Genomic DNA, 26,818 nt, shown 5'->3' with positions numbered 1-26,818 from the left:
GGTGTCTTTTATACAGGTAACAAGCTGAGATTAGGAGCACTCCGTTTATTCTCAGCTCATTACCTGTATAGAAGACTCCTGGGGGCCAGAAATCTTGCTGATTGATAGGGGGATCAAATACTTATTTCTCTCATTAAAATGCAAATCAATCTATAATTTTTTTGAAATGCATTTTTCTGGATTTTTTTGTCGTTATTCTGTCTCTCACTGTTAAAATAAACCTATCATTACAATCATAGACTGATCATTTCTTTGTCAGTGGGCAAACGTATAAAATTTTCCCCCTCATTGTATATATCTGAAGCAATAACATCATGTCTTTTTCTCTTGAATATTTTATGTTTTCTAGTACCCCGCAAAACATAGTCATGGACTGCATTTCAAAATTTAGTTTCAGGTACTTCTTTTTCAATATGGCTATCAAATTTATTTTCACATTTGCTTCTCCTCAGACTCTGCAATTCCAATAGAAGACAACTCATGGTTAAACTTGTGGAGTCGTTAGTTATCTCTGAGCTTGCAGATGTTTCATTACCCAATTAGATAGTGAGAGTTTCCTCCCTATTTATATAAAGTAGCTTACTCTGCCATTCTTGTAAGAAGTATGGTTTTCTTCTTGGTAGTACCTTGATTAGGTACTGTTTTTTACTTGATTGTCTAATGTGAATCCCTTTATATGATCTTGTGGTTATACAATTGGCAAGAATTAATATTTGAGCTTTCTTTAATATCAATTTATTGTTAGGCAATGTTTTCAGTAAGCATAGCAGCTTCATAAAAGCTATAATCATTAAAATAGCTATGAAAAGGAGAAATAAATTATAGTGATTGTTATTTATTTAGAAAATTTGTATGGCTGCCTAACTCACAGTGATTCTGGGTGGCCAGCAGAAATAAAACCCCAAACCCCCACCACTCTGGTGACAGCAATCAAACTAACCACTTGATAGACTTTGTACCATGGTGGGGTCCCCAGACCATTGGCAAAATCATCTCTTCGGTGCTTTTTGAAAGAGTGTCAAGGTGGGGGTCAGTTTTATTTGTGCAGCGATGATGTTCCACAGGGACTGAGCCCTTAGAGGCGGCCTTTTTTCTTGCCAGGTGAAGCTCCTTAAGGCAAGGGACCTGTGTTGTACACATGCCTCCCTTCTCTGGTGGATTGGTTAGTTACAGTTGGGAAAAGATGGTTCTTCAAATAACATGGATCTAAAAGATAAATGGTTGTAATCACACTCCCCAGGATCATGTCCACTTTCTCAAGAGCAACAGATTGTTGGCTGATGTCATGTTGATATTGAAGCCTACATAGGCCGCATGCCATCTTTTAAGACAAATGAAAAAACATTTTTCAGTCTATATAGAGATGCAGAAAGCTGTGTGGAATAGTGATTGGTGCCATAGCATATATCTTAAAAAGCTAATCTATATTTGTAACTAGATTGTTAAGTAGCCATTGTGTAGATTAGGATGTTGGACCACATAGGGATGATTGAGATACAAACTCAACTCCTTGGAAACTCACTGTGTGATGTTTGGACCAGTCACTCTCTCAACCCAATTTACTTTAGAAGGACATTTTTGTGGGGGAAAATATACAATAGCTTATTGGTTGTTCCTGAAGAAAAGGAGGATACAAACCATTTAGGAAAAAAGATCAAATTTGCATATTATTGAATGGGTAACCCACCAAATTTTATTTTAATATTATCACTTCATTCACAAATTAAGGCATGTGATTACAGTAAATGCACTAGGCTATTCTTAAAATATCATTGTTAAGTAGGTCAGTGTCTTACAATTATGTGTATAAAAACAGAATTACAAAAAAGAGGTAGAATACATATAATTTCCAACCAGCCCATCATTATAGGTATAGCTATAGAAAATCATTGTCAAATAGCAGCAAAAGCTGGTATTTTTGTTAATTACATTTATATTCCAGATATGTATTTTTAGCTGAAATGCAATTATACTACATGGATTTTTTTATTAATTCGTTATCTTGTAGTATATGGTGATTAGTTATTAAAATATCTACATGTTTATTGCATCACAAAAAATGTCCCTTAAGCATTTCTGATTGAAGATCTGTCTGTTCTTTTGATTATTTGAAATCAATCTATTGCATTGAATCATTTGTTGAAGAAAATCTTGAAAAAGTCTTCATGGCTGGCTGGGTTTAATAGAAGTTCTTTTTCTACTCTAGATATAGGTTTCTGCATTCTGTGTTGTTGGATTAGCAACCTATAAGTAGTGTTTTTATTACTTATTGGACATTCTCTGATATCAATTGTAGACATGGTTGCTTCAGTTATGTTTACATTTTGATCATGAATTAGAGATTTAGGGATTTTTTTTATCATTAGCCATTCTTTACTACAGGGCTTCTCAGATGAAATCTGAGTAAAACTGTTATATTACATTCTAGCAGAGCCCCCACGTTTTCAGAAAGGGCACCCACATTGTCTGGATAAACTATTTGTTGGCTTATCTAAGCAGGGAGATAGCTCAATCTGGCTGCAATCCAGCTTTTGAACACCTTGCCCTGTTTGCACATTCAAAGCTAGGTCACTGTCAGAATTCACTCCCAAGGCCTTTGCGCCTTTAACAATTTCTGCAATGCCTGTCATGTGGCATCGACTCCTTGTAAGATACAGAAGAAACAGAAAGTTTGTGTTTGGAGGACATAAGCAGACACAGCACCATGATTCAATGTAACATAGGCCACAAAGAATCACCCTTAGAAGTGGATGAAAGTGAGATAATTATAGAGTCCTGGCTGGGTGGTCTTGAATTGGGAATTGATTGGAGTTTATCCTGGCTGGGTGGTCTTGAATTGGGAATTGACAGGAGTTTTTGTAAGTTTGAAAACAGTTGGGGAGTGCCCAGACATCTGAATCCAGCATGTGGCCCAATCTAGTACCTGTACAGTAATTTGGCAAAAGGGAAACTCCTGTGCCCCAAAGCTTGCAATAGAAAGTTTGAGAAATCTTGCTTTATTGTGTAAAGTATTGCATCAAAGCTCAGTGACATTCAGTGAGTTCCCAATAAATTGTTAAGGAAATTATGTTATAGCATAATCTGTACATTAAGCCAGACATTTTGTTTATTCAAACCTATCAACTTTAGTGATTGTACTTGGGCAAGTAGCTGTATTTTAATCAGCAATCATAATTAAGTATGATGTCTTATTTATACCAATTTATTGATAGAAACAAAGGGATGCCTAAATTTGGAGCAAGAGTAAATTTTACAGCCTGTCATAGTAGATCTAATTTATATCCAATTAATTTAACTCATGATTTAAATTTAGATATTCATTTGTTAGGAAGATTCTGCAATCTTTTCTAGTAAAAATGTATTCTTGTTTTATGTAGTCTGAATATATATGCTGCAATACTCAGAGAAAGATGTTCACTTTATAACACATATACACACCCACAGTGAGAGAGATATGCAGTCACAATGTGTGTGTATGTGGGTATACAGTATTTTTCAAATTAATTTTAATTAAAATGGAAAATTAATGCCCATTTATTAATTCATTAGGAGGTATAAAGCAGCTCCATTTCAGTAATGCCATTTTTCAACTTTTTGAAATACTTTTGGCAGATGTGTCAGGAGAACAACTATTTTTCAAGATTTCAAGTTTTTTAATGCATTTAATAGGAAAGGTGACTACCTTGCCTTAATTAAAAATAGATGTGCTTGGTTTTAAGCATCTATTGCTGAATTAACATACTTTCCACTAATTCACTTGTGTGATTTTTTAAAAAAAAATATCATCAAACATTTACCTTGACTGAATATCCTAATTGTTCTGAAATTTGTTGTAAATGTTATCATAGATATTGTTTTGATGGAAGTTTGTGTGATACCCAATTCTTTCCCATCAAGAATTGTTACTAAAGTTTTGTCTCCTGTTAGTTCTGTAACCATGACATTCTTAACTAATCATCAGCTTACTTCAGATTGAAACCAAAGCACCACACAATTGGGTCAAAAAGCATCATTGCAGGGTGTTAGGAAATCTTCACGACATTTTTGCCTTCTTCTCCATTGGCCATTTAAATAATAGGAAAGCTTGGCTTTGCACCTAATCACTGTTTGGAATATGTATTACAGATCTTTGCAGTGAGTCTTGATATGGAGAGACTATTTTGATTGCTCTTTCTTTCAAGCTTAAGAACTAGATATGCAAAATGGGTCAAATGATCAGACAGAGATGTTCCCACAAGATAGCCAACAGAATTAATCCTATGTAGCTGTCTGTAGTTATACTTCCTCTACCAATGGATAGTTGCCTAGGTCAACTGAGCTTTCCTTGATGTGTTCAACAAAGAGGCCATTGTAAATTTTGGCCCTCATAGTTCCATTCATCATGTTTTTATTCACAAATGTCTGTCAAAAGTTTACTAATCTATTCCATCAGACATTTTATTGGAAAGTTTGATGTGTCCTCTACTTCCCACACTTTTTTCATTTCTTCCTATACAAATTGATTATTGTGAACTTCTATACATTATTGCAACATCTACTATATTAACTTTGGTCTTTTGCAGCAAAATAATATTCCAACTGTATACTATTAATTTGAAAATTCTTTCACTTCTAAGGTTTGTATATTGAATCTATATGTAGCATTATCTATACCTATTCCTGTAAGATGGAAAATTAGTTTGCAGCTTTGGATTTGATACATAAGATCTTTCAGCATTATTTAATAATATTATTTATGGACCACTGCTATCATAATTGATAGATGTGGATGTTGATGAAAAATTAATTATGGGAGACAGTCATCAGAATTTGGATAGAATCACCCAAAGAAAAGAAATAGATGTAATTATTGTACATTTTGACTTGTTCAGTGTTATTGACTGAATACATTAATAGAAGTGAAATAGTAAATATTTGCTTGTTGATTTAATCATTATAATGAAATAATTATATGTTTGTGAACTGTATAAATGTTCAGAGAAACAGTTTGTAAGAAAGAAAGAGTATACCAGTGTAAAACTGTTTATAACCTGATGATCAGGTGTGCAGTCTTAAATTTCTTGTAATTATTCTTTATTTGAACAATGAGCTTTTCGTTAGTTTCCTTGAAGCATTTGCATTTTGCATAGTTCTGTTTTATCCACTGGTATAGAAAATTGGTTTCCATATACAATCTCTTTTATAGCCTACTGACATGATTTATTTGAATCAATAAACTCTGCACTTCAGGATCAGAAATGTACCAAGTTTGTAGTTAGGTTTTGTGTTCCCTTTTTATTTCATTTTCTGTTGCATTTAAAAATTCTTTCTCCAGATTCATTTAATTCCAAAGAAATCCCATCAATCAGTGTATTAAATTTTTGTAGAATATTTTCCTGAACAGTTCATAGAAGGGCAAAGCTTTGGTTTAGAATAGTCACCAATCTTTTTTCCCCCCATAAAGCCTGTTATAACTGTTTTATTGATTTTAAATAAAAAAGCCTCCAGCTTTTGTAATAATTTAGTTCATATGTGTTTTCTTTATTTCTTTAACAGGCATTTATAGCAGTAATGAAGTAGCAGTATCTTTTCCAAATGTAGTCTCTGGCTCAGGATCTAGCACTCCTGTTTCCAGTTCACATTTATCTCAGCAGTCTTCTGGTCATGTGCAGCAAGTGGCAACTTTGTCTTCTGCACCTTCTGTAGCTACAGCTGTTCCTGCAACTCAGGTAGGTTGTTAAAAGTATTTGATGGTCAATATTGGTGTGGTAAATGGGACATACTGGCATTTTGCATATGCTTTTTTAGACAAATGTATCTAAAGAAAGAATATACCATACATGTATTTTTCCCTTTTTTTTAAGCGTATTATGGAGAAAACCAGGCTAATTTCTAATTGTTTCACTTTTGATTAGTTTCAAAAATGGATTTAATGTTCAGAATTTGCACACTATAAAGTTAGATATTTTTTAAAAATGGACTTTCTGTTTTGGTATTCTATTTGTACTTGCTTTGTCTGAGCACTTTTGTCAATGATAGGATTCATTCATTATATTAAGCTAATTTTGTTTACTTGGCTGTGATTTAACACGGTATGTTAGCCCAGTCAATTGTGATTCTCTATACTATAGTTTAATAGTTTTTACATTATATTTGTAAAGCCAGGTAATTAATATATTTGAAAATCTTCATTGAATTATACTTAGTAATTACTATTAATTACTTAGAGTCTTATTTTGGCATATCTAATTGCATAATAATTTGATGAATGTATCTTTAAATTTGTAAGCAAATATATTACAATCTTAATATATTACAATCTTAGCAGAAATGCTGTAATGTAATATAAAAACTAGCCTATTAATCATAATAATAGCAGTATAAAGGCAAACTAACAAATGTTTATAAATATATAAATACAGCTATATAAATACCTGAAGTAGCAAACAAACTATTTATAGTACATAGTAGCAAACAAACTATTTCTTTTCTTAATCTAATTTGCTACATGAATGTTTTTACTTACAGAAATTATTCATGGTCTCTTTCCGAAAATAATGAAGGCAACTCATGCTTAATTATAATAGCTTCTTTAGTTATCCACCTATAGAGCTTAGACCTAATAAAGCTAAATTGCATCTTAGTTTTATTTCAGGAAAGTTCCTTACTACATTAACCTTTTAAGCACTAAATTGGGTGAAAAAGCTTCTGATCTTCTGTCATCATAAATACTCTACCAGTCATTTTTATTCATCAGGTATTCCCAAAAGGCAAAATTCTTTGTTTTAAACATAAAAAATAACCTACTAGATTACTAGAACTAAAAAAAACTTTTGAACTTCAACACTCAAGTGAAATGCTATACTTAATAGTTCAAAAATAAGTCCCATTGATTGTAATGGTGTGTCTGGTAAGTTTGCATACTATTTAAAGTGTTAATCTTTTAAGAACACTTCATAAGTTTCAACTTTACAGGTGAGATAAATTGAAGTATTTACTGAAGCTTTCATTTAATGCCCATGGTATGTGTTTCCCTGAAAATAAGACCTACCCTGAAAATAAGCCTTAGTTTTGGGGCGAGGTACACATCTAAAAATCAAGCTAGGGCAGGGGTAGAGGGGGTGAAACTGCCCATGTACCGTACACCCACTTACCTTGCAGCCAGGCCTTTCCTTGCCAGCCTGCTTCTTCTGTGGCATCCCCAGGTCAATCCATAGCCTGGTTCTGCAAGGCCTCTGCAGCTGAGAATCGAGCTATGGATTGAATCCATAGCTTGGTTCTTGGCTGCACAGGCCTTCTGGAAAATCCTTTGATTGCAAAATGAAGGTCAGAGCTCCATTCTCAGCTGCAGAATGAAGCTGCTCCTTCGGCCGCAGAAGTGGGTCAGTTGGGTGGGGCTGTCGTTACTGGAGGTGAGTGAAAAAGTTACCCCCCCCCAAAAAAATACCTGGTGCCTCTTTTGGAGGAAAAATAAAATAAAATAAGAATGGGTCTTATTTCCAGGGAAACACGGTAAGTAGTGTCATCATTTAAAAAAAGTGTAATTTTTTAAAAGTAAAAATATAATTACTTTAGGCTTACAGTTTTTTTCTATGAAAAGTAAATGAGCAAATACTAATTATTCAATTATACAGATCCTCAGCTTACAACAGTTCATTTAGTGACTGTTCAAAGTTACAACAGCAGTGAAAAAAGTGAGTTATGACTGTTCACACTTACGCCCATTGCAGCATCTCCATAGCACATGATCAGAATAACAGAACAGAATAATAGAGTTGGAAGGGATCTTGGAGGTCTTCTAGTCCACCCCCTGTTCAGGCAGAAAATCCTATACTATTTCAGGCAAATGGTTGTCCAATCTCTTAAAAACTTCCAGTGTTGGAGCATTCACAACTTCTGGAGGCAGGTTTCACTGATTAATTGTTCCAACTGTCAGGAAATTTCTAAGTTGCATCTCTCCTTGATTAGTTTCCATCCATTGCTTCTTGTCCTGCCTTCAGGCACTTTGGAGAATAGCTTGACTCCCTCTTCTTTGTGGCAGCCCCTGAGATATTGGAACACTGCTATCATGTCACCCTAGTCGTTCTTTTCATTAAACTAGACATACTCAATTCCAGCAACTATTATTTATATGTTTTAGTCTCCAGTCCTCTAATCATCTTCATTGAATTTGGTATTTCTTGCCTAAATGCAGAAGCTTACTTTTTTCACCATTGAATTTTATTTTGTTAGATAGTGTCCAATCAAGATCCTTTGGTATCTTAAACTTATCTTCTTGAGTGTTGGCTATTCTGCCAGGTTGGTGTTGTCTGCAAATGTGAAATTCTATCCCCTCATTCAAATCATTGAAGATGTGAAAGAGTACTGGGCCTAAAACAAAACCTTAGGGTACCCCACTGCATACTTCCCTCCATGTAGATGCAGTTCCATTGAGTACTGTGGTTGGTCAGCCAGTTACGAATCCATCTCGTAGTGATGCTGTCTAATACACATTTTTCTATCTTATCAAATAGTAGGTTGTGGTCTACTTCATCAAATACCTTACTGAAATCCAAGTAAATTATATCCACAATATTCCTCTGGTCCACTAATTTTGTCACCTAGTCAAAGAATGCAATAAGATTTGTCTGGCATGATCTGTTTTTGACAAAGTAATGTTGGCTTTTGGTAATAAGTTTGTTTGCCTCTAGGTGTTTGCTGATTCGTTGCTTGATTGCCTTTTCCAGAATCTGGGCCTATTTTCTTTCCCTTTTTTGAAGATGGGAATTACTTCAGCTCTTTTCCAGTCCTCTGGTAGTTTCCCAGTGTTCCAGGATCTTTGAAAGATATAGTTCAGTGGCTCTGAGATCATGTTTGCCAGTTCTTTCAGAACATTGGGGTCTAATCCATCTGGTGGTGGTGAGCTGAACTAGTCTAGGGTGGATAGGTGCTCACTTAGCATTTTCTTGCCAATTATAACTTGTATTCCTAATCTGTTTTTTACTGTTTTTGATAGATTGGACTGTTTTTTCCTCTTGTGTAAAGATGGATGGAAAAAAAAGTTAACCAGTTCTGCTTTTTCCCTTGTTGCTTAACACCTTCTTGCCACTTTCTCCCATAAAAATCCAGACATTTGGCAACTGATTAATATTTATGACGGTTGGAGTATCCTGGGGTCATGTGATCTCCCTTTGTAACCTTCTGACCCACAAAGTCAATGGGGAACCCAGATTCATTTAACTGTGTTACTAACTTAACAACTGCAGTTATTCACTTAACAACTGTGGCAAGAAAAGTCATAAAATGGGAAAAATTCACTTTAAAAATGTCTCGCTTATTGAAAGAACTGTTATATAATCACACATACAGGTAGTCCTTGACTTATGACTACAAATGTTGCTTAGACATTTGTGCTCAATTGTAGTCATAAGTCAAGGACTACCTGTATATGTAATTATATAACAGTGCTTTTAATTATATGTTTCTACTTTTGAATTCATTCTAGTGTTCTCTGTATGTACACATACATTTACTGCAGTTGTTTTGAATATCTGTGGAATTCAGTTAGATGATGTCATATATCAATAGCTTGTGTTTTTTATTACTTATGTGCTAACATTGGATAAATTCATTTTTAGAAAGCCATTAGCAGCTTTTTAACCTCTTTATTCCAAAGAAAGAGGATAGATAATAGGTGGCAAATGTTGAATAATAATTGCTAATTATTTGTTCCTTTAATGCTTCTGAAAAAGTGAATGTTAGATTTTTTTTGACAAGTTGTTTATGTTATGCTAATGTGTTATGTGTTGTACACCTGAAAATAAACTCCATAGAAAAGCAAAATAGGATTGCACTGTAAGTATTGAATATTAACATATTCGCTTATTTATTGCTGTAGTTTAGTTTTACAATTAATATCTTAAATATTTAGGGTTTTTTCCTCTTTTAACTCCTTTTCCACACATTTACTCCTAAGATGAAAGTGTTACATCCCATTTTATAAAAGTTATTACTGTGTGGCTTTGTCTTCACTTTTTTATTCTTCTTAAAATATATTTCATTTGAATTCGTTGCACGTTAGATAGCTTTCCTTCCCTTCATGAAAAGAGAAAGCCGATGTTGTCTAAAGCAGGGCTTTTCAGCCTTTTCATCCATTGTACCACTTTTAGGATATGGCAATTTCTGAGTACCACCAGTCGCCTAGCAAGGTGTCAAAAACTTGATGACAAAAAAAAAGAAGTGATGAAGTACAGGTAGTGCTCAACTTACAACAGTTCTCTTAGTGGATGTTCGAAGTTATAATGGCACTGAAAAAAGTCCCCCCCCAGCCACAGCCGAGGAAGACACCTGCCTGCCCACCTGGCAGCACTCTTCCTCCTGCCCAAGGTTTTCATTGTTGTGAGCATTTCTGTTGAGGATTGGCAGTGGAGGTGGGGTGGGGTGGGTGTTTGGTTTTATTCCCCCCACTGCTGGGTGGTTGCAGCAGATTTTGGTCACTTCACATGACCCTGGGACACTGTGACCGTACATTCCAGTTGACCAGCGCTTCTTCAGGGCTCAGCAGAAGTGCCAGGATCAGTGCTGAGCTCTAGCTGGAGCCTGGCGCTGATCCTGGCGCTTCCACTGAGCCCTGACAGCCCTGCAGTTCCAGACATCTCTCACTCAGGCTTGTGCGGTACTGCCACTTGTTCAGCTCATTCCCCTCCCCCGCTCACTTTTCTAGGATGGTCGCGTACCACCTGCCAGGTGCCAATGTACCACAGGTGGTACCCGTACCACTGGTTGAAAAGCCCTGGTCTAAAGTATATTGTGCTGTTTATAATGATACAATGGGCTTATTTTTATATTTTCCATATTTAAGCTATGTTTTCCACAAATTCTTTTAGTTCCTAGAGTTCACAATTCTTCCTTAGGTAAAGAGGAAAAATGCAAAGAAGCCTAGTACAAAATTGCTTAATTATCATTTGTATATAGAAGGAAGTTGCAATGAGTTGCAATTTGCAATTGTTTGACTCCAGACATGTTCTTTTCCAAGATATGCTGTTTCATTTCCCCTTCCCCACTAATAAATCAACCCTCCCTGGCTACTGAACATTGTTATAGTGAAGTATTTTGGAATATTTTCTAAAATCCTTTTTTTGATACTTTTGGAAACCTCAATATTTTCTTGAGTATGGTAATATTTTTTTACTCAGCTGAGATGTTTGGCTATATGAAGACCAGCAAATGGAAGAAGGTTGCTGCTAAAAGATGTGAGTGCAGAATCATAATTCTGAAATATTTTTCAGTAATTTATTTTTAAGTAAAATATATTCAAGTCTGTTTTTATTATGTGGAACTGTTACCCATATGGGCCGTACAATTTTGTTTATTTCAATTTTTAATCAGTGTTATCTTTTTTTACCTAATTTTTTTATATAGCAATTTCTTTTTTTTTCTTCCTTGTTTCTGTGGAATTCAGATTATGTGAATTCTTGCCTTTCTGCATAGTCCAAATAAAGTATATGGAATTCCTAATTACATTAGAAAAGAAATTGTAATCAGCAATCATGGATTATCACAGAACTTTATTATTCTGGAAATGCAGCAAAATGCTAATAAATTCAAATTTATCAGAAAGGCTAGAATGCCTAACTATTTACCTGGCTCTAAAGGCATTGAATTCATGGGGATTTGCTTCTCAGTAGATGATTAAAATTGTGCAACAGGAAAGCTTCTCTTTGGAGTATCCTGAACAACATTCACAGATCAACCACAGTAAACATTTATAATATTTGGACAACCATTCTGTTTTTCAAATTTTTAACTATAGTGAGAGATAATACAAACATGATCTTAAATTTTTTTCCTGAAAATAGGAATAGACTAACAGTACTATGTAACTTATATTGGAATGTTTACTATCTACAGTAGTTCTTTGCACAAAGTATGTGGGACAATTAACAAATTGTCCTGAATTTCTGTTTTTGAAAAGTAGTATTGTATTTGTTACATTCCAGAGTGACCCCTGCTGGCAGGTAGTATAAAAAAAGCAATATCTAATCAATTTTTTCTCTTTCCATTAACATAAGGATTCCCAAATGATCCCATATTTTCAGATGTTAACAAAAATGCTTTTGTTAACTTACATTTATATTTCTGTGAAAATGTACCCAGCAAATGGTAGAATGTTTCTATGATCATCTTTATTTAAAATGTAATTTCATAATGTCTAATCTGAATATCTATTACTAGATAAAATTAAGCAAAATCTTCTTTTTGAGGTTGTCATTTTGACTATAGACTCTGGGGTAAAGAGTAGAATTAACAACCAGAAGAGAAATTTCAAATAAACCTGTGACTCTACTATAGGAACAAAAGAATCATAGTTGCTTGTGATAGTGATGTTTGGTTCAGTTAAAATATTTACTGCTCAATAATCTGATTTCAGTAACATATGCCTCCTTAGAAATATAATTCAGTAAGACTGCTAAAGAGTTGTGTAATCTTTTGCACACCACTGCATGCTGAAACAGCCGCATCAGGCTTCAGTCCGGCAGTAAATGGTTTCTGCCTTCAAGCTGAAGCTTATTTAGTCGGGTTTATCTGATGCTGCTGTAGCAACCATCAGTCTCCAGGCAACTGAGGCACATTGACCTCTCTGATGAACTAAGAGAAGCACTACTTCAGTTTAGCTTCGTAAGACAATTACTGGTGGTGAATTTATATATATGTTCATAAATTCGTGTGCAGACACATACGGTTCCATTACATAACACAATATGCATATATATGTGACTGTATTCTCTGAAAGGATGCTAAGGCAATAAATGTAGGAATACCTTAATCAAGCTAGTACAAAATCTTTTAGAGGATAAAAGTGATTAATCTTTAAATAATGTGCAATTATATTCAATTTTCATATTTTTAAGAAAACAATTTTTAACGGTTCTATTTTAAAAGTTACCCGGTAAAATTGCGACATGTCCAAGGTTGGGTAGTAAAGCAATAACTCTGCTGAGATTTAGAAGTCTTCCATATAATTAAAAATTTAATTCTTTGCCATTTAATTTTGTTTTTATCCTTCTATAGAGGACAGTAATAGATATTCATTTCTTTAGACATACTGTTACTATCTTGGCTTTTAACTGTTAGGTGTTAATATATTTGTTATTAAATCAATATGAATGCATTTAATTTGACAGGTATCTTATAATATCAGATAGTTTATACTTCCTATATTTGGTTATGCAAATTAAATATATCTGTCTCATAAAACAAGGGCCTGACAAAAATATGTCTAACTAATTTTGTGATGTAGTCTTTTTAAGTTCAGATGGTCAAGGAGCTTCAAAAGCACTGAAATAGAATGTAATGGCTTGCCAGTTAAATGCAGTTGCATCTTTATTTCAGTTGTATCTAATATTTTTGAGAATTAGTAATAAAATGAACAATACAATTTGAAATTATGTCCTTCCTATAGATCTTCTGATTTGGGTGGTTGCCATGGGTAGAAAGATAGAAAGACACATCTGTCTTGGCAGCCTGTAATGTGTCCTCAGAAAACTCTGTGGTGTAGATTTATGGCTAGCAGAGTTTCCCTTGGTAATAGACTTTGAAATGTGGTATTCCAGGGTCAGGAAGTTGGAGGTGGTCCTATATCTGATAGAGTGGCATAGGTATTTAATTAAATCCATGGGGAAAGAAAAGTGGGGGGAAAATCCCTGGAGAAGAAGAAAAAACTAGATGCTCCACCCTAACACCTGGGGTTAATTTTATAAATGGCAGATGAATAGTCACTTAATCCTCCCCATCCTCACACCCACACAAATTACTCCTAGGAATGCTTTTCTTGGACAAATAACTTACTGTACTGTAAACCCTCAAATATGCTAAGAATAGTTTTTTTTTTAAAGTCTGAGAAAAAAACAGTCTTCTGTTTCTGATTAAAGTGAGAAATTTAGTAAAAGATTGCTATGGAATCTCTGGGATATTTTACATTATTCTGTGTATCTTTTGGAATGTTCATGTGTCCTAAGTGCTGAAAAAGGTTAACACTGCTGGGATCCTTTTATCATCTTTTTATTTCTGCTGGGAGAGACAAGCTGTTTCTGAAAAAAAAAGTATGCAGTGCATTCTGATTTTGAACTTCAGTATCCAGGTGACTAAATCCAGTACTTATGTGGCTACTTCAAAAGTTGACACCAGTGCGCCAAAGTTTCTTCTGGATTTCAATAATGAGCAGTGTTGCAGAAGCTCCTTCATGACTAGAATTATATATTGTGTTTCTTAGTTTACATTGGTCATCTGTATATTTCATGTTTGTATTTTGTTTATCAGAAGATTTGGGTGGCATCCAATTGAGTCCCTTTGCTATTGCAAAGGTTCTGCTGATAGAAAAAATCCCTTTCATTCAAGTGAAACATAATGCTTTGATTCCCCTTGCACACATTTTTTTCTTTGAAAATTTGTCCAGTTCTTAATTAAACTAGATGCTCGTGCTATGTCCTTAAATGCTAGGTGCTTTACTAAACCTAGGTGCTTTTGCAGTAGGTAGCAGACATACAATTACGGTACTAATGAAATTGTGCTGCCAGCAACTGTATTTCTGCTGGTATTATGTTGAATACAAATTCTAATAATTAGCAAGCAGTTTCTTCATTTTCAAAAATATTTATATTGTCCTGTTGTTTATAAATATTATCTCCTATTTTCGTAAGTTAAATATTGACAGAGTGCATATCAGAATTTTGTTGATAAATGCACATTGGAAAAATGAGTAAAATTAACTTTTGAATAAATTCATACAGATAGAATGTATCAAATCTAAAAAAAATAAACTTGTAACTTTTAAGAAAGAACGTTTATAGGAAAAACTTATTCCCAAGTTGAAGCAAGCAGAGAAATTGTTCTTTATTTCATTTTTAAGCATGTTCCTCTGTCCTTTAACAGCAACAATAAACTAATTCTCAACAAGAGTATTGATTAGATATAAACTGATTATAAAGCAGCCCAGGAATTGGTGGCTCAGTCATTTCTTATACAATTAAATCCCTCCTTCTTCTTTATGGAAATTCAACTGTGGGCATTTTAACATTAGCCTAAACAATGGGTTTGAATATGTTAAGCTCCTAACAATTAGAGAGAAGTTTGGGGCATTGAATAATGTGAAATGATGCAATTGAATCTGACAGCTTTAACAGTCAGCCCTCTCATGGGACCTCAAAGTTGTTCACACTTGGTTTCATCTCTCATCACATGCTGAGTATTAAAACCTTACTGGAAGGTGTCTTAAACTTAAGTGGGGTGTATATCAGAAAATATTTAGTATATTAAAAGTTGAAATGACAGGGAGTTTGTGCTTTTTAAAAAGATTTTATAAGATTCAGTAATATATAGCAGGGCAAATTTTATATTAGTGCATTCGTTTAAAAATAAATTTTGCAAAGCAGTGCATAGCTCAGCAGAAATCCTCTTCCTCCCCCCTCCAGTTACCTTCAAGTCATTTCTGATCCTAGTGTCTGCCTAAATAATCCATGCAATTGTATTGGCAAGATTTTCGGAAGTAGTTTGTCATTACCATCTTCCTAGAGCTAACATGAAATGACTGGTTAAAGTCACTCAGCTGACTTCATGTCTAAGGAAAGACTAGAAGTTACAGTCTCCCAGCATACCCAGATTGGTGAATTCTCTAGTAAAGCTGTATAAAGTCTTTGTGTTTCAGTAACAGCAGATCAGATGCATTACATGTACTGCAATGTATTTAGTAAATTAATTTACATATTTATATCAAAATGTCAGTGTTTTTCTATTTTATTTCTAAATGTAGGTAATGAAGGGAAAATATGCAACCTGTTTAATGTTAACGTTAAAATAATAGTTTTACATGATTTGGTACTATATTCCAGTGCTATAATCAAAGGGATTTTGGGGGTAAATAGAGAAAGAGATAGAGACACACACACAAATATATATACAAATACACAGGCAAGCATACACATGCATGCAACCATTTTGTTTAATTTCAATGTTATAATTTTAGTAGTATATTTCTTAATGATTTTCATTAACCTGATCCAAATGAAATAAGGTGTATTATACTTCTTTTTGTTGTTGTTAGTTGCGAAGTCGTGTCTGACCCATCGCGACCCCATGGACAACGTTCCTCCAGGCCTTCCTGTCCTTTACCATCTTCTGGAGTTCATTTAAGTTCACGCCTACTGCTTCAGTGACTCCATCCAGCCACCTTATTCTCTGTTGTCCCATTCTTCTCTTGCCCTCAATCTTTCCCAGCATTAGGCTCCTCTCCAGTGAGTCCTTCCTTCTCATTAGGTGGCCACAATATTTGAGTTTCAACTTCAGGATCTGGTCTTCTAAAGAGCAGTCAGGGTTGATCTCCTCTAGGACTGACCAGTTTGATCGCCTTGCAGTCCAAGGGACTCGTAGGAGTCTTCTCCAGCACCATAGTTCAAAGACCTCAGTTCTTTGGTGCTCAGCTTTTCTTATGGTCCAACTTTCACAGCCATACATTGCAACTGGGAAGACCGTAGCGACTATACGCACTTTTGTAGGCAGGGTGATCTCTGCTTTTTAGTATGCTGTCTAGATTTACCATGGCTTTCCTCCCCAGGAGCAAGCATCTTTTAATTTCTTGGCTGCAGTCCCCATCTGCGGTGATCTTGGAGCCCAGTAAAATAAAATCTGTCACTACCTCCATTTCCCCATCTATTTGCCAGGAATTGAGAGGGCCGGATGCCATGATCTTGGTTTTCTTAATGTTAAGTTTCAACCCAACTTTTGCACTCTCCTTCTTCACCCGCAACAAGAGGCTCTTTAGTTCCTCTTCCACTTTCTGCCATTAGAGTGGTATCATCTTCATATCTTGGGTTGTTGATATTTCTTAGGTTGTTGATATTATAATTCTAAAAGAGCTAAAAGCTTTGCCTTCATTTGATCTTTATCGTAGTATTCAAATTATTTTACTAAATAAACATTTATTAAACATTTTAATAAATGTTTTAATGAAGTTGAAATACATTGTAAATGGTTCTTTTTTACTTTTAAATAATACCAAAATTGAATATTTATCTCAATATGTAAAATTGTTATACTATGTGTTTCTTAGCTAAATCCCCTATTTTTAACCAATTTTTTAAAAAATAAAACCCTTTTGTTTATGGCACTGTTGTAGTATCATAACCAATTTTAAAAATTTTATCCCACTGTAAAGATCACATTATAGATATAATGCACAACTAATGATAGAAGAAACCAGTGATATTCTATCTTTATCAGAGAATGCTACTGTCTTGGTGCCAGGTTTAATGTTTTTCTTACGTTTCAGAAAACAATTAGTCAGAAATGAAAGTTGGCATTTTCTACAGCTTTTATTTAAATAGCACAATTATTTTGTTAAAACGCCAGTGTCCTGTTTACCTTTTAATCTTGTTTTAATCTCTATTCTGCAGCTAGAGTAACCAAAAGGACAATAAATAAATTAATAATTCTATAAAAGGCTTCCTTTCATGCCTTGAACTTTCACCTGAAAAGTGATTTGTTTACATGAATGAATGTATAAATGAATTCAGAATTTTTCATAATCTCTAGTAACAAAAAAAAAAAAAAAACCCTGCTGATTTTGTTCATGTAGGTGCTTGTTCACTGTTTGATGGCTCTAATATAAAAACAAATAACTATAGTACCCGACATATTTAGGTGAATAAGTTGTTACAGAAGATGTGATGAGAACATGGTTTTGTTCAGTAAACTCATTTCATATATGCAGAGTTATAGGAAGTTTCGTTGGACATTTACAGGTTTTAGGTGCTCAGATTCACACTATTCCAATTGAAATTACATGTTTGTAAAAGTTGGGAAACAGGATGTTCTGTGTAGTTACTGGAAGCGTGTCTATATGATCTCACTTCTCTTTTAGGTGTTAATTTTTTATGCTGTTGTGTATCTTGCTTGTGAGAATTGAATTACTGTTTAATTATTCATTAATCATATGAGGTTTATGAATGAATAGATACTATGCAATGGGAAAAATACTTTCTTTGAGAGGAGGCTTATTCTATGGATCTGGCTAGTCGTCCGCCTCAAAACAATAATGAAAACATCAGTCTTTTCCAATGAAATTTCACAATCTCCTCCCATCTTTGATTTTCTTATGTGCTAGATGTCATATGTGCCTTGTATTGGGGAAGGGGAAACTAGAAAGAGATAAAAGGTTGACTTTTCTTTCTCATTGTCCCTGTAAAAATGTTTCTTGGCACAACTGTTAAAAAAATTGTCTTGGTTAAGGATATTTTACTTGTCAGTTCTTTATTCTCACTTCCCAATAGGAAAATGTTTAAGAAGTAGTTCCTAGTGGTTTATAAGCAAAGTTTATCAAATATCACTTTAAAAGTTGGTTTCAGGAGTGAAAGACCAGGTCCAGAGGGGAAGGTCCAGTTATGCCGATTGCTAAAATCTTATGCACAGGAATTGTCTCAACTAATGGTCAGTACCTGGCTAGAGTTAGATCAGAGTCAATGGCATTGAAGGAAGGTTGGACGTAATTCTTTAGTGGCTACGTAGGGGTTCTAGGCTGATCCCCCTTTTCACTCTATCTCCAGATTCTGCCATTCCTTCTATATTTGGTAAGTATGGAGTGTTGGTAGATCTTAATGGAATATGTTTCTGTTGGTTGCATTTATACAACTTTGACAATTACTTTGAAGCATTTAAAATTTTGTTGATCACAAAAGTGGAATTATGATTACCTTTTTTTGCTGAATCCACTAGCCTATAAAGTACAGTCTTTAGCAAACTATTTAAATACTCCCTCCTTTGTTTAATGGGGATTACTTTGTAGTAAGTGTTCTTAACTGTTTTGGACTACATTTGGTGTAGTAACTTGTTTGTAAAGCAAATGGATGTTCTTTTCAAATTTCAAATTGAAATGTGCTTATAATTTCAGTCATTTAATGGTTTATGTATCAAAGCTATAAGATGATATATTTTTAGAAACTTTATTATGAAAAATAATAGTATTATGTCTGGCCATTACAGTTCTGAATTAAGTTTTCAAATACCACTAATTAATTGAGAGTAATGTAGTCAAGGAAAGAAGATGTTTTATTACACTGGATTAAGCAAAGATATTACGTAGCTTAGAACTGGCAGAATTCAGTTTATCTTGTTAAGGATTCATCTTCTTTTGCTTGAATGAAGTCCCATCAGAAAAATTGAGAATTGTTGTTAGAAGGATGGATGGATGATGGATTGATGGATGAAGAGTTTTCCAGTAAGTCAAGTTGGCTATCTGCCAAAAATCTATTCCTTATTATGAGGTTCAGGGCAGAGCTGTGATTTTGATGAGACCTTTATTATATAGAAAACATACCTTTTCTATATAATAGGAAAGTCATGCTTTTTTATGGGAAAAATAAGCATAAAAATGTGCATAAAAATAGGACGTTACTAAATAATAAGTAGGTTGTCCTGATGACAGAGTACAACCAAGGTAATATGACTCAAGGGTACAACTGAAATGGGACCTTTTGACCCCATTGCATTTTTGTGGTGTAAGGAGTAGAAGCATTTGTGAGACATCTATTATCTACCTGCCCTTATTTTGTAAATGGTTTTAAAAGTTTAATTAGTGTGAGCATATGGTCATCAAGAAGCAAAATCCTTATATTCCCAGTGTGATTTAGAAATGTGGGCAATTCTTTGTTCAGCAATATTTTGAAAATATAATTCATGGTTCATCTTAGTTTCGTCTTAGTTTCACTGTAAAAAAAATCCTGCAAATGTATTTTTACTGTGCTTTTAAACTTGTGTCAACAGGATACTTGATTACTGTATTAGATTGAGTAGATCAAATTTTAATTTAATATGTTAAAGATATCTTTTAAGATTTTCCTTTGCAGATTTCAAATTTTAGTAATTCTGTGTTTTGGCAGGCATTACCTGGATCTTCCCTTGGCCTTCCTCCTTCACATATCTATGGCAATAGGTTAAATTCTAACTCAACAATGGCATCACATGCCACACAAGCCGAAAACATTCAGTTAGGCAAGTTAAAATTTCTTTTTAATGGTATATGTATTTCTAAAAAAATGTTTTTTATTTATTTGCATGCTCAACTGCTAGCTGCATTTTTCACACCAATAATGCTTTACACCACAGCATATGTGAAATGTAAATGTTTAAACAGCAATGAGCAGGCAGGAATGCAACAATGTCTCTTGTGACTTTTTGTGATTGATGTGTTCAGTTTCTTTAGTTCTTTGCAATGAAAGTAGCATTGGGTTTTTGTTGTGAATCGTTTAAATCTTTATTTGCATAATTTATGGAATTACATGATCTCTTGAGTTGGCATAGCTGAGATCTTGTTACATAAATTCACCAATAACTGAATGAATACTAGTTGGTCTTTTTCATACTACTAGTTTTTTAAAAAAAATTAATAAGCTCCTGGATTTGCTTTGTTTCATTCTATCTTTAAGGATTTGTTGACATGTCCTAATAGTCATGCCTATCTGGGGGAAGGGAATGAGTTTAGCAGTTTACCAAGAATGGATCAGTCATGTCTTGCCCTCTAAAAGACCAAGGGTCATTTGCTGCAGAATAGGGGGAGGGCCGCCTTGAAAGGGGCAGATAGGGTTATTTTATTGAGAGGCCATAGGGAAAAATAACCCTTTTGAGTCATGCCATGCAAGACATTTCAGTATATCTGACAAAATGTTTTTTAAAAAATATTTTAATCTCTTGTTTTTTTCTTTTTACATAAAATTGGAAATTACTAAAGGCTCATTCTTGCTTTAATGGAAGAGAAACATTTCCTAGCATTTGTTGCTAAAAATTTGTGAGAAAAAGTTACTGGTAGAAGTGACTATGGAGTATGGTGTGTGAATTTTCCTGGGATGCAAAGTGTTAAAAAATACAAAGCCTGAGGATCTGCTGTGATAAGCATACAGATTAGCTGTCCACAGCTGTGATTCATTACTTTCACTGCAGAAATTAAAAGTGGCTGAGGGGAGGGTACTAGAAATACAAACCATGCTTGTGTGCTGTAAAACTGAAAGCAGAGAAAAGACTAAGGTTAATCCATGGCCTGCTTCACCCACAGAAATTTGTACGGAGAATACTTTATCCATTGCAGTTAGCAGCTTTATAGTAGTCCTCTCTGGTATTGCTACTGGAGTAATTGCTAATAGTGAGGGACATCTTGAAACATTTTAAAACCTTAGTTCAGCAAGAGTCACTTTTGGCTGTGAAATATTTACTGTGCAGATCAAGATCTTGGAGACAATAGCCGGAGCCTGGTTGGAAGGGGAGGTTCACCCAAAGGAAGTATTTCACCACGGTAAGCAAAATTTACAATCAGTTAAAGGGGGAAAAATATTTTTAAGCTACAGAAATTTTTAAAAGGTGTCCTATTTAAGTTGAATAAAATTATGTAGATATATTCTGTTGTACTAAGGAAATATTTTAGATCAATTTGAATTCACAGTAATAATAAAACTACGGTATGTCTTTTCTCATGCATAGAAATTACTGAAGAATTAGGTACTTTTTTACATTATCTTGTCTCACTTGAATAGTTAGTTTTACAGAAGAGCCCATGCACTAGTAATTATCAGATAGATGCTATCATAAGAATATTAAATGCAAATAATTTTATTAGTTTTGAGTGTAACAACACTGAAAAAAGTAAAAATTTTTGTATAGGCAGTAAAATCAATATTTTTAAAAATTTAAAACAACCAGGATTCAATTAGTGGTTGATAGGTCACTAGCCTAAAACATAGTACTACACAGTTTGAGTGTTGAAGATTTTAGCATTTTAAAAGTGTTTCATTTTAATTTATCATTGGTAGTACACATTTGTACTACAGTCTGCAAATAGTTAATATAGGAGTAATAAACTTAAAAAAAGAATGTCAGTGTGCCACTTATGTTTATGAATTGCTGTGTCATGGATAAACTGTGTGTTAGTGATCTGTGGCCAGATTTTCAAGAACCTGGAGATCTCAAAAGACTGACTGAAAAATATATCCACTCTGCAAATTAGGTCAATGGTCATCTTAGGAACAAATCCTTTAAAATCTTTTGAAGCTAATTGTGATTGACTTCTAATTAAGTGTTCTAGAAATATACCTCTACTTACTGAAATATAAAGTTACATAAGAAAGAAGATCTCTAGGTTAAAATGATTTAGTTTCAACGGATTTTATACATAATTATTTGTAAGGTTCCAGACCCTAGTAACTCATTTAAAATTAAATTAAATTTAGGATGTAATATTTCTTTGTTCTTCATGCTCATTCTCAAATTTGTTAAAATCTTAATGTATGCCCTGTGAACAATGTTTAAGTGAGTTAACTTTTTATTTTAGCTTGTTAAAGAAAAAAATTACTCACTGTTTTTAAGGCTGTTGATAGGAGAATGAAGGAATCAGAATTAAGATATAATACTGAGAAAAATTATGTTGTTCTTTGGATGTTGCCTATTATAATAAAATATACATGAAATAGCATAGAACTGCCAAATTTATATACAATACTAGATTTTATATAAGCATACTACTTAATAAATGTATATAGATATACGGAGGAAGAATTTAGAAGATATATAGTACAATAGAATGTATATAAAGATTTTTATTCCCCAGATGATGCAAAAATAATGTAAGACAGAAATATATGTGTCAGAAAGATGCATATTAAACATAGCAAAGAGTCCTCTTCATTTTAATCATATTTTTAGTATAAAAGCTGTCAGAATTATATCTAGCCAGTGGCCTTCAGTGAATCTAGTACCAAATCTCCAGCAAAAGCTAGGTCTATTTTTCAGTGGAATTATTCAAGAAATATGTAGGGATGGGTGATTTGTTCTTTGTCACCCTTGCCTTACAAATACACATTGCCAGATATCCAAGAAATTTCAGTTTTCTTGCATCCTCTTAAGCATTTGTGGCTATATAATCTTCAAATATTTCCATAAAGTTTATATCAGTACTTCAGCAAAGCATTCAAGGCAACAAATGATATTGTGCACCAGTACTGCTTAAAGAACACAATACCTTTTGAAAATATGTCAGTAATTTGCTAGTCATTGGCTACTAAAATCCATAAATATTTTATCTTAATAATTGTATAATTCAATACAGTATATTATCTCATCTTAGACATGGGTGATGTGGTTGATTAACCATATGGAAGAGCAATTTACTGTTGGAAGAATTCTGATATTAAAGAGAAGAATAATTGCTTAACACTAATTGAGTTCATGCCAAAAACAAAACAAAAAACTGGTGAAGAGTTATGATCTATTTGAAATTTTAATCTTAAAAACTAAGAAAATATAGTTCTTTTTAGTAGCAAAGATAATTCTAGTACAAATGGTACAACATTAAATTGTTATTTAAGTATATTTGTATAATGTATGATTATCATTTATTCATTATTCCATCTCCACCCTCACTACCGATTCCTTGGTATATACCTTCTATTGTGAAAAAAAAATCAGTGCTGGCAATGATTGTATGTGTTTGTGTTTGTTAATTTTCAATGACAACTGGGAACATGGGAAAATAATGTTACATATTTTTACAGTGAAGCATGGAACAATTACAGTTCAACAGAAAAGGGTTGCTAAAATTTATTTAATTTCAAAATACCTATGTACAAGTTCTGTGATTTGATTAAGCTTGATATATTATGCTGCTGTAATGATAAACACAAATATAAAGTTCTTCACATTTGACATTTTAGTTAGTCATTGTCATCAAATAATTTGTAATAATTTGTAATGTTAATTTGTGTGCATTTTAGAATATAAAACTTTCCAAATTGTTAAGGCCTTTGTAAATTAAGTGTTGATCAAGATTTCCTAAATTAGTGGACTGGCTGCATAAATATTTAATATTTACTGCTGTTACACGTTTTCTGTTATTAATTTTTGAATTCAGTTATATTGGTGCCAGAGGAAATCTTACTAAAAATATGCATTTAAGTGAAGATGTCTGGGGCATGATAACTGTCTTTTGTTATATCTTCTGTAGTTATTTAATTGAAAGGGACAATTTTGCTCTTTCTTTGTGCCATATGGCTGTAGCATTTTATCAAAGTAGTTATTTGGTCTAATATTTTCTATTATAGTTAACTTCATTATATATATACATATTTCTCATTAAATTTATACATTATTAAAAATACCCTGTAAATTAGTACACTTTCATTTATCTATGTAACATTAAATTAGTTCACCTAAATAATTCAAGTTTTGATTTTAGTGCAAAAATCTCCTAAAAGAATTGACATGCGGGAACTTCATTGTTAAACTGTTTGGTGCTGAAATCTATAGGTATCTTAAGGAGTATTGATTAAAAGAGTTAAGAATAGCCAAGAAAACTGATATGTGTATGTTGTATATATCTCCTCTCCCTTTGTTCTTTTAGTGTAATTCATAACCTTTCTACAGGTCTCCTGTAAGCAACTTACAGATTCGTTATGATCAATCTGGAAATAGCAGTGTAGAACATTTGCCTCCAACACCATCTACTATAGAACAACTTCTGGAGAGGCAGTGGAGTGAGGGACAACAGTTCTTGCTGGAACAAGGAACCCCCAGTGACAGTAAGTTTTTTCATCCTGTCCTGATTAATATCCATCGGAAAAGTATTATTGATGTTTGTAAATTTTATATTTCAAAGATGATAATCATTCCTGGAAGGAACCCATATATTAAAATATTATTCTAATCATCTGTTTCATTCCTGGTATGTAAAGACATGCCTAAAGTGTTAGTCATTTACTTTAATTTTGCTGCAGAATTATTCTGGAATGGGAGGATGGGAAATTGGTAATGAAATATGAGATCATAAATTTATTTTGAAATTAAAGCTTGTCTGCATCTTCAGTAACTAGTGTTATTCTGATTACACATGCATATATTGCATTAAATATTTGAATTGTTTTAAAATTACTTTATTATTTTACAAAAAATTCCTTTTAATATATTTTCTTGATTACTGATCATGAGTGAACTGCCAACTAGAACTATGTGTGCACGTGTGTGTGTGTGTGTGTGTGTGTGTGTGTGTGTGTGTGTGTGTGTGCTTTGTATATGTGTGTTTTTATGAATGGTATCCTGACAAAAATGCTAATTGTGAGGAAATTCATGCAGGGATAATCCTTTAAACATGATAGCTGGAGGACAGGTTTAGCTAAGTCTTATTGCATCTCATTTGGGCACACTGAGAGTTCCTTTGTATATTCTTGAAGAGCAGGGATAAAAAGCTAAATCCTTGGGAAATGACCAGATGTGCCTGCACTGCTATACTTGTGTCTGTACTAGGCCTAAAGGTCATGTTAAACAAATACAATTTAGAATTTTAAAGGCAGCTTTTATGGTGCTATAATGGCCAAACTGTCTTTATGTGCTAGCTGAGGAAAGTTCCAAAATTTATCCAAAATTCAAATTTGAGAACAGAAGTGGCTAAGGATATACTTTATTTGCAGGAAGAGGGCAAAGGCTGCAGGAGCCTTAATGATCCCTGCTGGGTGCTCTTTAAATGGACATTGGAAACAGCTGGATTCTGTTGATTTAAATGCAATAAAAAGTTCCCATTGATTACAGAAATTATGTGGTTATTTTACACCAGCAATTAAAAAACACAAAATTGTCTTGAGGTTATAATTTATAATTGGGTGCATTTTCTTTTTTGAAATGATATTATTATTTGTTAATAGAAGGGGTATTTTGTCCCAGCCCATTTTTTTAAAAAAAATCTCCATTTCAAATTGAATAAAGTAGAAAACATGTGTACAACATGTTCACAAACTTTGGTAGGGCAAATGATTGACTGTCTGTGCTTCAAAGATTCTGGACTTAAGCCTTGAACTGTTACATATTTCCACAAGAAAATAATAACAATGCTGCTCTTTCCATAGTGTCATTGGCACTGTACTTCCAGCAAGGGAGGAAATATAGGCTACATATTTGTGGATGAGCAGATCTAGTGCACAGATCTTCTATCTGTGTCTATCTAGAAATAATACATTAATTCTCATCATAGTTAATTTCAAGAGACATTTGAAATATTTTCCATTTCTTCAGTATTTTAAATGGGCATAATTGCAAAGAAATATTCTCCAGTAATTTAAGTATTAGCAAACAAGGAATTACAATAATTTAGCAGAATAATTGCATATACAGAATGATGTACAAACATTTTTAGATGCAATTTTCAGGGTTTTAAAATGTATTTGTTTAGTTTTAGGCATGCTGAAATCTTTACATCAGCTTCAAGTTGAAAATCGCCACTTAGAAGAACAGATAAAAAATCTAACAGCTAAAAAGGAGCGCCTCCAGCTCCTAAATGCCCAGCTGTCAGTTCCTTTCCCAACAATAACAACCAACCCAAGTCCTTCTCATCAAATGCCTACATTTTCAGCACAGACTGGTAAGTAAAGAAAAGTAGTTTTCTCTTTTAAATTGAGTTTTACAATTTGTAAAAGGCTTAAAGGTTCTTACCTAAATAAAAGATGAATGTTATCTCTGTGGGAAGAATAATTTTATTATTCCTCTTTCTATAATATGAATTAAGCCTGAGAACTTTTTCAAAGAAAAAAGCATATGCATATTAGATATGTTTAAAATTTTGAGGATGACCAAAGGGGGAAAGTGACTTAAATTATCAGTTTATGCACCTTTTATGATGTCAAAAATCATTCACAGATAATGGGATTTCCCCCAAAAAATATTATAAAAACCGCAGTTCAAATAACAGCTTTCTTTTTAACTTTGTCTTCCAGCTGTGATTGAATCCATTATCAGCAATAAAAATTGTGGACATGAATAGCTTGATTTATTAGTTTCAAAGTTT

The 26,818-nt window shown here is 33.5% G+C and overlaps 1 protein-coding gene across 4 annotated transcripts in view; it reads left to right on the top strand.

The window, feature by feature from the left end:
- The window catches only part of MLLT10 (MLLT10 histone lysine methyltransferase DOT1L cofactor), a 127,564-nt gene that overhangs the window by 88,575 nt on the left and 12,171 nt on the right, over positions 1–26,818 (top strand). For all 4 annotated transcript variants that reach the window (XR_014494248.1, XM_083377983.1, XM_083377982.1 and 1 more), the window contains 5 exons: positions 5,536–5,708; positions 19,887–19,998; positions 21,220–21,292; positions 24,412–24,566; positions 26,207–26,395. Coding sequence is in view for 3 of the 4 variants with exons in the window: in XM_083377983.1 (XP_083234109.1) it covers positions 5,536–5,708; positions 19,887–19,998; positions 21,220–21,292; positions 24,412–24,566; positions 26,207–26,395 (702 nt within the window). In the remaining variant the exon portion in view is untranslated. The remainder of the gene's footprint in view (positions 1–5,535; positions 5,709–19,886; positions 19,999–21,219; positions 21,293–24,411; positions 24,567–26,206; positions 26,396–26,818) is intronic.

Source organism: Vipera ursinii (assembly GCF_947247035.1).
Source record: "Vipera ursinii genome assembly, chromosome: Z".
NCBI classification, from domain to species: Eukaryota; Metazoa; Chordata; class Lepidosauria; order Squamata; family Viperidae; genus Vipera; species Vipera ursinii.
This window is presented reverse-complemented; position numbering and strand designations above follow the sequence as displayed.